Raw genomic sequence first — 13,564 nt, forward strand, 5'->3', positions numbered from 1 at the left:
CCCCCCCCCCCCCTTTTTGGGAGGTTAAAAAAAAAAAAAAGAGAGAAAAATAAAAAATGATAGCCTAGAATGCCTCAAATGTTATGTTCGGGCGTCTAGAACACAAAAATTTCGCGGGGGCATGCCCCGGACCCCCTACGACAGTGTTGTCTCAATCGGCCTAACTTTCGGCCCCCCCCCCACCTTTTTGGATATTTCTGGATCCGCCCCTGCATACAGTAAATATTTGAAATTAATATTTTTTTTAAATACCCATCGTCTGCATATAATGAATTCAGTGAATGCGTTTGTGGACAACCATCGGTATTATATAATCAAATCGTGACACATTCATACAAACCAGTACCGATTTTGCGTTTTTTTTTTTCTTTTATTTGCATTGTTAAGTGCCAAGTTGAAGTCAAACACAGGGTAGAAAATACTGTCACCTGCCAAACAATCGACAGTAAACTTTAAAAAAAAAATTGAATTGCACATAAGTTATCAACTTTCAGTAAGTCACAAATTAAAAAATAATTAAATATTCAGTGATTTACAGACATTTTACTACGAAAATACTTCAATTTCTGATCCAGTGGTGGCCCAGAAATCTGCAAACAGTGGGGCCACAAAGGGAGGTCTGAACCAAGGGGCCGGCTACAGCATTGTTCAAAGTCCCAGGATCAACTTTCTGCTGGGGTACGGTTCATGGAGGATTTTATGGTTTATGATGGCCCAAGACTGTGTTTATAGGATAAATATAAAGTAGGGATTGGCAATAACAATAACTTTACAGTTCGCATTCCAATTCGAGACCACCTTTGGACGTGACAATTTCAGGTGGTCTCGGAGTTCGGTCTCCTTTTAGAGGGTTAGAAGTTAAAAGATTGACGATTGTTATTTGGTTCTTTGAACAAGTGATCTCGAATAACTGGGATCTCGGAATTAGAGGATTTGGAATTGGAGGGCGCACTGTACTTTGATCAGCATATTTTTAGTCTGATAACCTCATTTTACGATTGGACGATGGGAATCCATGCTTCTCCATCTGAGATCCAAGCTTGTCTGACGTGGGGAGGAGAATTTTCCCCTCACACCCAACGGGCACCGCCACTATTGCTATCAGAAATTGAAAGCCATATGAAACATGGTGGAGTGTGCAGTATCTATTTGGGCTTGTGCCTATTGTCACTCCAGGCTAAAATTGTTCTTGACAATTGCCAAATAAATATTAGTATTATTATTATTTATAATGTAAAACTAGCAAGGAACATTTCTCTTGTCATTTTCAAGCAAGTTGAAAGTTAATAACATATTGAAGACAAGCATTTCAATTTTTACAGTACTGTATATTTGATTTTACGTTGCAGTATGTAATAGTACAGTATTAATATTTACATGCTTGCTAAAATGCCCTATAAACAAATCTCATAGTTTCTAGAGTACATAACAACAAAAAAACTATTGTCTACACACCAAATCTAATAATGAATAAATCTTAATGGCAAAAAAGCTCAGAAACATTATAATAATTATTTGAAATTAAATTGAAATCTTCATTTTTTCACTAAACATACGTCATTTTGAAAGTCTGTGTATTCTTGCTATGTGCAATTTATTATTTTTTACAACTTTCTAATTGCATTGTTTTACATTTATATATATCTTCTGAAATACCATTTAATAATATTTTGATAAAAACATATTGTCGTTATCAGAATTTGAACCCAACATCTTTGCCCTTTTTTTTGGTTTGTCTACCATTTTTTAATAAAATTTATATAGCGCACATAATAACTTCTGAAAGAAACTGCTTAATGTGCATTTTTTGCCTGGTCCTTGGATACAGAATTAATTGTATACATAACATATGCATGCGACAGTATATTTTTAAAGCCCTGTTCAGACTATCGCATTTTATTTGACAAAAACATGTGATATGCCTATATATGGTCATGATGACATCACATCATGACCATATATAGGCACATCATGACTAAATAATATGGGCATACAACTTTTTTTTTTGTCAAAGAAAATTTACAAAATCAAAATTACACTTAAAAAAGTATTCATTCTGAAAACCCCGTCTTTTTTTTAAGTTATTCAGAATGAAAGGCCTGTTTACACAGAACACGACAGCGGAACACAACAGCAGCAAATATAATAGAACTTATTATATTCTTTATGGCGGGCAAAACTGAAAGCGACGCAACTATAAGACAAAGCGAAGCATGTGACTTCTCTCAGAAAAAAAGAATGTCTGATATACTGTACCGACAAATCAGTGCCTCTGCTCATCTTTCAATAAACATGCAGACCGCAAAACATTTGCACAGAACATGACAGCATCATATGATAACAGCAGAAATAACAGAACCCATTATATATAATATGGTGGTCCACATAATGAAAGTGATGTAACTAGGTAACAAAACAAAGCAAGCGACATGCTGCTCAGAAAAGTATAATGTACGTCAATTTGAAAATGAGTGAGTCTGGTCATCTGTCACTAACAGTGACAGATCCATGAGGTCAAAAAATCACTAACAAAGCATGAAATCATTTAAATATTAAAGATTCAAAAGGCTAAGACTCCAAGGACATAATACTGTAGGGAACACCCCCACTACCTTCCTTTCCCAACCATAGGTTTTGCCTCCACTCGCGCCACCTCAGCAAAATAATTTTTATTTTAGATCCACTGCTGACTAAGCATGCAGACTGCAGAACAATTGCATGCATGACGACCGTTGTTGCACGCTGTGTAAATGGATTGCACTGGGCAACAAATAGTTTTGTTGCATGCATGCTCTGTGTAAACAGGCCTCAACTCTAATGGTTTTGCAGAATGTGGCACTATCTTGGCACATGTCAATATGCATTCACTATTGCAGTTGTTCCTCTAGACCTTAATTTCTACAACTCAAGTCTGAAACAAAAGAGAGAAATATAAAAATTGATATAAACAGGCACATAAACATGTCACATGTAAATTTAATACAGTAATAAATAATACTAATATCCATTTTTAATATTTATATTGTAACCTGTTTATGACTGACCAATAAAATTGAATGAATTGAAAGTGAATTGAATTAATAAACGACATGTTTTGACAAGTCACATCATCGTCAGGCAATAGTGATTAAGCTACTACCGGTTTATATACTACCTATCAGATTACGACAAACAAGCAAATACTAGGACAAGTCAAGTATATTAAAGGGGCCATAAAATACACATGTAACACAAACGTACATGTGTGCGTATGCTTTTACACTGTCACTGTGTGGGACCTTTAAGCAACATACTGTATCAAAGGAGTGCTGCTAAGCAGGAAGTTGCATTATTTTCAAGTTTTGTGAGTGTTGGAGAAGATTTTATTTCCTGAAAAATATTGCTTGAAGGCCTGCAGAACCTGAAGGGAATTTTTGAAAGAAATAGGGGTTCTTAGGCTTCTAGATTTCACAGAATGCAGCATCCTCCACTCCATGGAAAGAATACCAAGTGATGCTATACTACACACAGACCAATGTACTTATGTTCTGGAATAACAATATTATAACCAACTTACTTTGCTGCTACAGCCACTTTGCAATAACGACATTAAGTGATCTTCAAGCACCTTTAACACTACAAAAATACAATTAATATTTAGTAAGTTTTCAGGCAACTAGTGGAATTGGTCAATTGGAAGGGTAACAAAAATCCAAGCTTCAAAGCCATCTCTGACCTGTGATAGCATATTTTGCTGTGTAGCTAATTTCTCACTGGCCAAAATAATGTATTTCATTGCACTGTATTGTTTTGGTAGAATCGAGTCTTCTTGGAGAAGGACTTAAAATGGCGGTCCAGTGTATACATCTAGCTCGAGTGCACTTTAAAGAACCCATTGCATCTTTCGGAAGAGTGGGGAGTTACCCCGATGGTATGGTTCGTTTGAGCCCCTGTTGTTGTGGAATGATATGAATATGTAGCAATTATAAGCACCTCTTTATGGCTGCTAGGTAGTACAGTACTTCAAAAGTGCACACGAGCCAGATGTGTACACTGGACCTCAATTTTAAGTGCTTATCGGAGAAGAGTTGGATCTACCAACCGAACCCTGGACGAGGAGCGGCTGGAACCCGCGCCAATGTTAAGGCTGTAGTTAGCAGCACCCCTGTCAACTTGCCCATTGTAGGTTTCCTCTGATGTTTGGGGATAGTTCCACACAAAATAAAATTGTCATTGCTGAAAATGGCAGTTGTCTTCTCAGCCTTATCATTTAGATTTGAAGTTTGGTAAAATGGATTGATGAATTTCAAAAAGGCCTGTGCAGCACCTTTTTCCACTACTGGACCATAATTGGTCCAGTGAATCTGTGACACAATTGTACTAGTGAACCTAAAACTAATTGCAACAGAAATAATTTTTATGGAATTTGTTCCTGAAATAATATTATAACATACTAAGTCAGAAAAAATCCAATCAGGGGAACAGTGATATATTATGATATCTAATGTGTTAACATCCAAAGGATTATGTGTCACACCGCCAAACTCCTGTGTATATGAAAGCCTGTTGTCACTAACGAAGAATATGGGAGTCCGCACACAAACGCAGTTGAATCAAACCAGACAAAAGTTGAATTCAACATAACAAAATGATCAATGCACATGGCTGCTGTCCGATCGGAAGTTATTTTTTTCAAACAGGCAGTTTGTTATATTAGTGGCCTAATTATTATATAATTGGAATTTTTGTTAGTTGATTTGCATTATTCAACATTCAATATAGCAATAGAACATTTTTTTTTAAAGATATAACAAAACCACTTAGGGAATATCATTCCATCAAAAACATGTTCGGTATAATAACAGTAGCAAATATTAGAACAAAATTAAGTGTCCAAATTATTAACATTTCCAATCGCTCATTTAAAAAAGCACCCCAATGAAAGGTTTTTTTAATTTTTTTTTTTATTTATCTTCAAAAGACATGACAAACATTTCACAGCAAAAAAAGTACATTACAATATTAAAGTGTTTTTAACATTAAATAAAGGCAGAAAAAAATTAAAACATGAGTCATTCCTTAAAATTCCAATGAAAGTACTTGTGGCTGTGTTTAGTTACATGCACTGCTTTTATACCGCTTTATACTCAGTTTTAATACTACTTTTTACGGATGATTCGTGTCAGGCCGTAAAAAACAAGGTCTTTTAATTGATTGTTGAGGGCCACAAAAAATTCACTGTCAGGCCGCATGCGGCCCGCAAGCCATACTTTGCCCACCTGTGTAGTAATAAAATGCATTTTGTATAATTTGATCAGACCCAGGTAGTGGGTGCAAGTAAGTCAATATTTCACAGATAGCCGAGTGAAGGCTTATGGTATAAATTGGCTGGTAGAGGGTTGACTTGTAATAGTTGATAATTACATTTGAAGTTTGCAAATATGGAGCTCAAACTTACAGAACATAACCAACCAACACAAATGGCAACATGATACAAGACAATAGACTCCAAGTACTTGCTATTTTATGGAGGCTAAATAAATAATTATGAAACTTTCAAATCAAACAGTATTACTCACCCCTGGGATTTCCCAATGTTACTGCTAGGCTGTATGGAGTGACGCCTGATTCGTTTTCTTGGATCATGTCTGCCCCATAAAAAAGCAACACATCAGCACACTCTGCATGGTCCCCATGAACTGCATACATAAGAGGCGTGCCACCATTCTACAAAACAACAATAATAAACCGAAAAATGTTACATTAGCCCAAAATTTTCTAAAAATATGCAAATTTTTATTCTGCCACAAGACTGTACTGGTACGGGCATTCATAATGCGCCTCTTCCTTGCAGTTATAAAGCGCAGTTCCTTTCCCTGGTCATTGGGTCCACACATTAAGTGTTGCTGCTGGTAATCAATGCATGAGAAGGCAACCCCCCACCAGGTACCCATTTATAATCCTGGGTGGAGAGAAGCAATGCAGATAAAGTGTTTTGCTCGGATTGAAAACCCCGACCTTGAGGTTGGGAAACCAAACTGTTCCTCTGCGCTAAACCACTTCTACAATACTGTAATGTAAGATGGTGAACGGTTTTAATTTATAGTGAAAAATATGAAAATTCTATGTTTTGTAACACAGTGTAGAGATGAATATGATTTTGTATCATGAATAAAGACACTATGGCAACAAATAATTGAACTTACCCAATCATAAGCGTTAACATCTGCTCCAGACTTACATAAAGTGTTAACAATATCAAAGCTACCAGCATTAACCGCAAATGATAGAGCCGTTTCACCATCCTGACCATACATTCTTTCATCGGCCCCAGCCTGAAGTAGAACGTTCACCACATCTCGCTGATCATTTGCACAGGCCCACATGAGAGCTGTGTATTTCATATCATCCTGTTCATCAACATCGGTTCCTTGCATCAGCCTCTCCACAAGCATCACACGATCTCCCTGCGCTGCCAGTTGGTGAATTGTTAGGTCAGCTGTAACAGAGATATTGTAGCATGTAAGGAGATACTTCAATTGAAATACTCAGTCATAATAACTTGCTTCACAATTCAGATTTTGTTCATACACTCTGATGTCAAATTAATCGATCGATCGATCCAGCTTTATCAGAGGCAGATCCAGGAATTCAAAATAGAGGAGGAAGAACTTTACAGAGGGGGAACTTTACTCTATCTATCCAACATTTTTGGGGATGAGGCACACAATTTTGTGACTATGGTACCGAAAAATTGCACTCTGAAATAGTGGATAGTTTTTTACCATAAAATGACTGTACGTGTTACGTCCTACCTTGTAATCCCGGCCCCAAAACCTTGACTCAGAAATACTGGATTGGTGTCTGGTGGGGGACACTTTTTTACCATTTTGTAGTTAAGGATGCAGTAAGCCTAACCTTGAAGTTCCTGGCCCCGAAACCTAGACGTAGAAATACTAAGTTGGTTTCGTGCGGGGGATAGTTTTCCACCAAAGTTTTACAATTTGCATTTTACACTGTATTGTTTTGGTTGCCTTCTTGTTTGTTGTTTATTGTACTGTATTATTGCAGGACCATATCAATTACAAAAAACAGCATTAAGATCTCATCTGTATATGTTATCTTGCCTAAATATGTTTTAAATAAATAAATAAATTTGTCTTTTAACACGATTTTTTTTTAATTTACAAAATTTACGGGGGCTTGGCCAGATGGGCCTCTTTGAATCTGCCTCTATTCATGATTACTGTATTATTATCAATTATTTATGTGCACTCATGGAGCTACAACCCTCGCTAATTATACAAAGGGTCCCAAGTTGGAAGAAGTCATTTCTGGGAGATCTACAGTGGCTGATCCAGGAATTCAAAATGAGGGGGGGGGGGACAGGTACAGGGAGGGACTTTCACAGTAGTAGAGTAGGCTCACCACCTCAGCCCCACTATGGTTGTGGCTGAGGTAAGAACATTTATGATTATGGCACCTCTAGATGGCCCCTCAGACATAAATTTTTGAATACAATCTTCTTTTTCCCCACTTTTTTGTTATAATTTGGAAAATATAGTGGCCCCAGCCAGCTGTTCCCCTCCCTCAGAATTCTCCACTGATCTGCATGGTTATTGATTATTGGTTATTATTGCTTATTGATTATTGGTTATTGATTTTCACATTCAATTTATTACTGCACATAGTGATACCCATCGGCACTGACTTCCACGAGACAATTGATAATAAAATTTTGAAAACATGCCAATATTATGAATTTGCAGGAGATGGGTTATTTCCGGGAGATTCTTGCTTGCTTACCGGAGTGCAGAAGGTCGTCCTGATTTCCGGGGGAATCCTGCGAGATCCGGGAGACTTGGGACCTCTGCTTATACACACTCATACTTTTACTGGTTACTGATGCTAATTTATTTGTTATTTAAGGGGAGCTTGCTGGTAAAATCAGGAGATATGATGTGCATATTAACTACTTGATTGTAATTTATTTTACTCAGCACAGGCATATCTCTGGAGGGGCAGTTTGCTACCCCAAAGTTGATGAGGTATCATACTTACCGCCAGATATAGAAGGTGTTTCTGTCTGCCTGTTTCCACGCTTTGTGTTGGTAAAAGTGACCGATAGCTGTGAATAAGAAAGAATAAGGCAAGTTTAGCTAATTGAATTACACTGAGTTTCTTCAATACACAACAGGTTAACCTACGAAAGTCTAAATTTCCAGTGTGGTAATTCTGGTCGTGAATTGCATAGTATTAATACACTTGGAAACAATTCCCTGCTACTACTTTTTAACGTGCAGATGTGTTTTTTCTTTTTGCAGAAGCTATACCAAAAACATAATTGATACTTTACTTACCCTTAGTGGAGAGTAGCTTGAAGATTTGCCAGATGAAGATGATCGACTAATGCAGTGACGTTTCAAAAGTGGTAGCGTTTCTCGAGTTTCTGTGAAATTTAAAACAACATACAGTAAATTACTATTACAGCACTAATACTATCACTTTTATTATTACTAATATTATCACCCTATTATTGCTACTTTGATTATTGTTATTATTAATGATAATCATTATCATTATTTAGGGTATTATCATCATCATTACTACCTGGAAACAAAATAGACTGCACTTCATAGTTGTCTTGCTCATGATAATGATCTTTCTCTTGAATTGACTTCACCACACTGGAACAGAGCTTCATATCTGGCTTTGAGCCATCGACTTTATGTTTAGATGACCTGTCTGCTACAGCCTCAAACGAATCGGCCTCTGTGCTGCTGTGTCCAGCTAGACTTCCTGTCATGTGACAGCCAATGTCTAATGCAGACAGATTTGTGAGGCTCTCGCTCTTCTTTAGTCTCTTCTGGTCATGACTGTAGTCAATCAAAAGCTCTTCATCCAGGTATTCAGTCATGATCTGAAAAAAAAAAAAAAAAATGCATACTGACTGAGATTATATCAATTACAAATAATTTTCAATCAGGGGTGGTTCCAGATTATCACTAAAAATCTATATTGATTAATATAATAAGCAAGCATGTACTCTTGCTTGTATTCAATTCAATTGAAAGTGACATTTATTTAATTCCTTTTCAATTCATACAAAAATATAAAACAAGATCATAACAATTTCATGAAAAAAGGAAATAAGGCAACGACCCAGGAAGAAAATCATCTTGTAACGAGTCAGCCTGAAACAAAAAGACAAAAGGGAGACACGAAAAAACGAACAGAAAAGAAAAAGGACATGGACGAAACCGGACAAAGAAGACACGCACACAAAAAGAAAGCAACAGTTTAAATTGGACCAGGACACTAAACATTTTTTTGAAGAAAAAGAAAGATAATAAGGGAGTTGACAATATTATTAACTAGAAATAATGTGTTTCTTGAGCTGGATAGAAAATTACTTTTTATTAATGGAATCGACAACTAGGGGCATTAGAGAATTCCATAATTTAGGGCCAGTAAATCTAATATTATGTTGAAAATAGTTAGTCTTATGATTGGGAATGTATACATCATATCTACCTCGAGTACAGTAATTGTGTAGAGAGGAATTAAATTAATAATATTTGAGAAATGTTTGCATATCTGTGGGCCATCGTACAGGGGTAGATTTGGGGGGTTGGGTGGGCTCGTCGGCCCTTCCCCCTCCCCACTCCACTTTTTTTCTTTTTTCTTTTTGCTCCTCTTGCTTAAACATGAAAACTGATTGAATCTGATTGTTATATTTTTCCTCAAAATTCACTCTAATTTTTTTTCTTGTGGTAGGATGAGATAGTCAGATGCAACTTTCACTCGAGCTCAAGTGAGTTCTGTTCCAGCGAGCTCTCAATTATGGGAGCTTTTCAACGTGCTGGAGAAGAACGGAGCGATGAAAAGGGTTCCTCTGCGTTTATTTTCTTTGTTGGTTACTTTTAGGAATTTTTATGGCGTCATTCCATTTTTCAAGTTCTTCAAGTGGAAAGCACCTAGGCCTAGAAGCATTGTTCTGCATTAAACGCTCTATAAGATTTGTGGTGTTATCACGATCCGCCCCACTTTTGGACATCTCTGGATATGCCCCTGTCGTATGTCTCCGCTTGATTCCATGTGGTGTTTATTATTTAGGCCTCTACAGTAGGAGTAGCCCTGATCTAGGCCTGAGGCAAGGTTTTCAAGCTTAAAATAGCTAGCCTACACTACTAAGTACTAGCAGTATCAGTAGTTAGTAATAGTTGGGCGGCTTCTCTAGTCTAGGGCCCTAGCCTCTATCTAGGCCTAGGCCCTAGCTCTGTTTTCTTGTTGTTGGTGTTGTGATGGATTGTAGAACAAGGATATGTAAAATACACACAAGATAATGTAAAATACCTGTGAAATTAAGCTACTAAAATTCTAATAATATACAGGAATTTATTTATTCGATAATAATCTAAGAAATATGCATAAAAACTCTAAAATGTTGACGAATCAATCAGACAAAACTCACCAAACTGAAAACGCCAAATTGGTGCGATTCTTGTCTGTTTACTCAACCATATCATGTTTATATTTTTAGAGAGGGCGCAATGTGATCTCTTTTCTTTTTTTTTTCTCTTTCCAGTCTCTTTTGATTGTAATGAGTGTAGTGAGGCTTCTTCACACAGCCTCAGCCGGCGAGGATACAGTACAGTATCTTTAACATTTTAATTCAATTCTTTCTTTCTTTATTTGTTTCACTTGATGAAACAATACGGATAAACAATTCAATAAGTACAAAGGTAAGTAAAAGAAAAACAATATCAAGTGAAGCAGCCTAAAAAGAAAGCAGAGCTTGTAAGTATGCTCCTACTGTAAATAAATAAATAAATAAATAAATAAATAAAATAAATTTTAACAAGTTAGTAACAATAATAGTTGTTCTCTTAAATAAGTATTCATTATATTTTTTAAGTATATCAACAATTGCTACGGTACGCTTTCAGAAAGCTGACATCTTCTTTGCTCAAGAGACACATTTTACCAAGGAATTCATCGAGGATTTGAATTGGAAAGGAACCTGTCTTCATAGTTTTAGAACATCAAAAAGCAGAGGTGTATTCATATTTTTAAGTGAAACTTTTAGAGGTAAAATTATTAATGTTCAAAATGACAATTTAGGTAGGAAATTGCTAATTAATATTGAACTGAATAATAACATATTCGCTTTGGTTAATGTATATGTGCCGAACATAACATCTGAAACATCAGTTTTCTTTCAGAATTTATGTAACTGGATACAGCAAAATAGGCTAAATAATAATCTTATTATTGGAGGCGACTTTAATTGTGTTTTTTCTAATAACTTAGTCCAAGATGCTCAAGACATGATATTTCAATCAACGAGCTAATTAATAAGCTATGTAGAAACTACATGTTAAAGATATGGCGTAGTACATTCCCCGATACACTTACGTGGCGGAGAATGAACCATCCCATTTCCAGTATAATAGACTTCTGGTTAGTTAGTACAATAATTGTGGATACTAAAAAAATTCGTAAAAGGATATACGCCCATCGATATTTTCACCAAGCTATTTTTCTTGAAATAGGCCTAAATATAACTTAAGAAAAACAAGGTCCTGGTGTATGGAAGATGAATAACTCGATGTTAAAAGACACATCCTTCCAAGAAAATGTTAGAGAATTAATAGAAAACGCTAAAATGGAACAAAAGGTAATAATATGGGTTGGAGATTAACATGGGACTTACTTAAAACACAAATCAAAGAGTTCGCTAGTGTATATGGAAAAAATAAAAAATGGGAATTAATTATACGAAAAATATTTTCAGAAAAGGAAATCGTACAAGTAGAAAAATTACTTATAGGCCATGGTATCATTTTGTTCCTACGGGCATATAGAACAAAAAAAATGATGTTAACAAGAAAAATATAGGGATGCATTTTATAGTATGTACTCGCGTCATTTGTAATGGTCGTTAGTGTTTTATGGTCAATACTTTTTTGGGGGGTGGGGAGGGTAACATTTATGCCCATAACCTGTGATTTAAAAATCCCATCAATATTAGTTTGGTCGCAATGTGTAGCATATATGTTTCTTAATCATATGCTGTTTAAATAAAATTAATCCGACAATCAATAACGTCACTAGAAGTCAAAAGGTCACCGACCTTTTTATAAAATGCAAATTTTTGCATAAAATATCAAGAAACATCAGTGTCATATGTCAAATTTTGGATGTATTGGATGTATTTGATACAAATTGTGTTTTTCGTGTAGTTATTGACATATGAAATACAAAAATTGAGGTTAACAAAAAAAAAATTAAAATGTATTATGTACTATTGTCATTGTTTATGATCCGAGAAATTTGTAATCAACAACAGTTTTTAAGGTAGGGGGACATTTATGCTCATAACTCTTGATTTAATCAATGGATTTGTATGATGTTGGTATCAACATTTAACCTATAGATTGGTCAGTCATTCAAATTGGAAAAGGTTTGAGACTGGCAAAAATTGACTAACTAGAGGTCAAAATGTCATTGACCCCACAGAAAAGGTGTAAATTTATTTCCAATTCACTCACAAACGTTTACAAAACTACAGTTGTGAGTAGATTTGATACAAATTAGTATTTTCAATTAGAAATAAGCATATGGAATACAAAGAATGATATTAACAAGAAAATGTATAAATTGAATGAATGTACTACCGTCATTGTGTTATAATCTTAGAATTTGTAATCAACAACAGTTTTTGGGGTAGGGGTAATATTAAATGCTCATAACTCTTGATTTACTTAATGGATTTGTATGATGTTCGTATCAACATTTAACCCATAAATTGGTCAGTCATTCAAGTTTAAAAAGTTTAGAAACAGGCAAAAATTGAGGCAACTAAAGGTCAAAAGGTCATTGACCTCCAAAGAAAAGTTCTAAATTCACTCACAAACGTTTACAAATCTAGAGTTGTGAGTAGATTTGATATAAATTAGTATTTTCTATTATTAATAAGCATATGGAATATAAAAGAATGATATTAACAAGAAAAATGTATAAATTGATTAAATGTACTACTGTCATTGTTGATTACTTGTGTAATCAATGGCGATGTTTGAGGTAGGGGTTAACATTTAGGTTTATAACTCATGATTTATTGGATAGATTTGCATGATGTTGGTATTAACATGTAGCCTGTAGATTTTCCAACCATTCAATTTTAAAACGTGTGCAGAAATTGACGTATCTAAAGGTCAAAAAGTCGTTAACCTCTGTAGAAAATGCAAATTTTTCCCAAAAAACCATGGCAGATATTCTTTATGACAATATAATGGAAATATATAGTGGTGAAAGTTATGTTAAAGGTTTCCCACACGAATAAAATAAACGAGCGGTACTGGATAAAGACAACTTGGTTTCTTGCTTCAAACAAGGTATTCATTCATAGAAGTCTTATGAAGATGAGCCTATCCAAGTGATGAACCTAAAAGAGTCGGGAACCAGGACATTCGACTTTAGATTGACGAAGATTGAAATATGTTAAATACAGACACGATATATACATAGGCCCAGGTCTAGAATCCAGTTAGAATATGCCTAATTATATATCAAAATGGTA

The 13,564-nt window shown here is 35.4% G+C and overlaps 1 protein-coding gene across 2 annotated transcripts; it reads right to left on the bottom strand.

Moving 5' to 3' along the window:
- Positions 1 to 368: 368 nt before the first annotated feature.
- LOC117104187 (ankyrin repeat family A protein 2-like) lies at positions 369 to 10,572 on the bottom strand. 2 transcript variants are annotated; one of them, XM_033244884.1, is made up of 8 exons: positions 10,454 to 10,572; positions 8,590 to 8,899; positions 8,340 to 8,428; positions 8,041 to 8,107; positions 6,186 to 6,478; positions 5,559 to 5,706; positions 3,557 to 3,615; positions 369 to 2,911 (listed from the first exon to the last, which is right to left on the bottom strand). In XM_033244884.1, exons 2-8 carry the CDS (start codon positions 8,894 to 8,896, stop codon positions 2,906 to 2,908), a joined length of 969 nt encoding a protein of 322 aa, XP_033100775.1. In that variant the 5' UTR covers positions 8,897 to 8,899; positions 10,454 to 10,572; the 3' UTR covers positions 369 to 2,905. The 2 variants fall into 2 exon arrangements, with proteins under 2 accessions (XP_033100775.1, XP_033100776.1); XM_033244885.1 differs by having other exon boundaries at positions 10,336 to 10,458.
- Between the last annotated feature and the right edge of the window lie 2,992 nt (positions 10,573 to 13,564).

This window comes from Anneissia japonica, unplaced genomic scaffold, assembly GCF_011630105.1.
Source record: "Anneissia japonica isolate Jap-2015-1 unplaced genomic scaffold, ASM1163010v1 scaffold288288_len553704_cov182, whole genome shotgun sequence".
In the NCBI taxonomy this organism is placed as follows: domain Eukaryota; kingdom Metazoa; phylum Echinodermata; class Crinoidea; order Comatulida; family Comatulidae; genus Anneissia; species Anneissia japonica.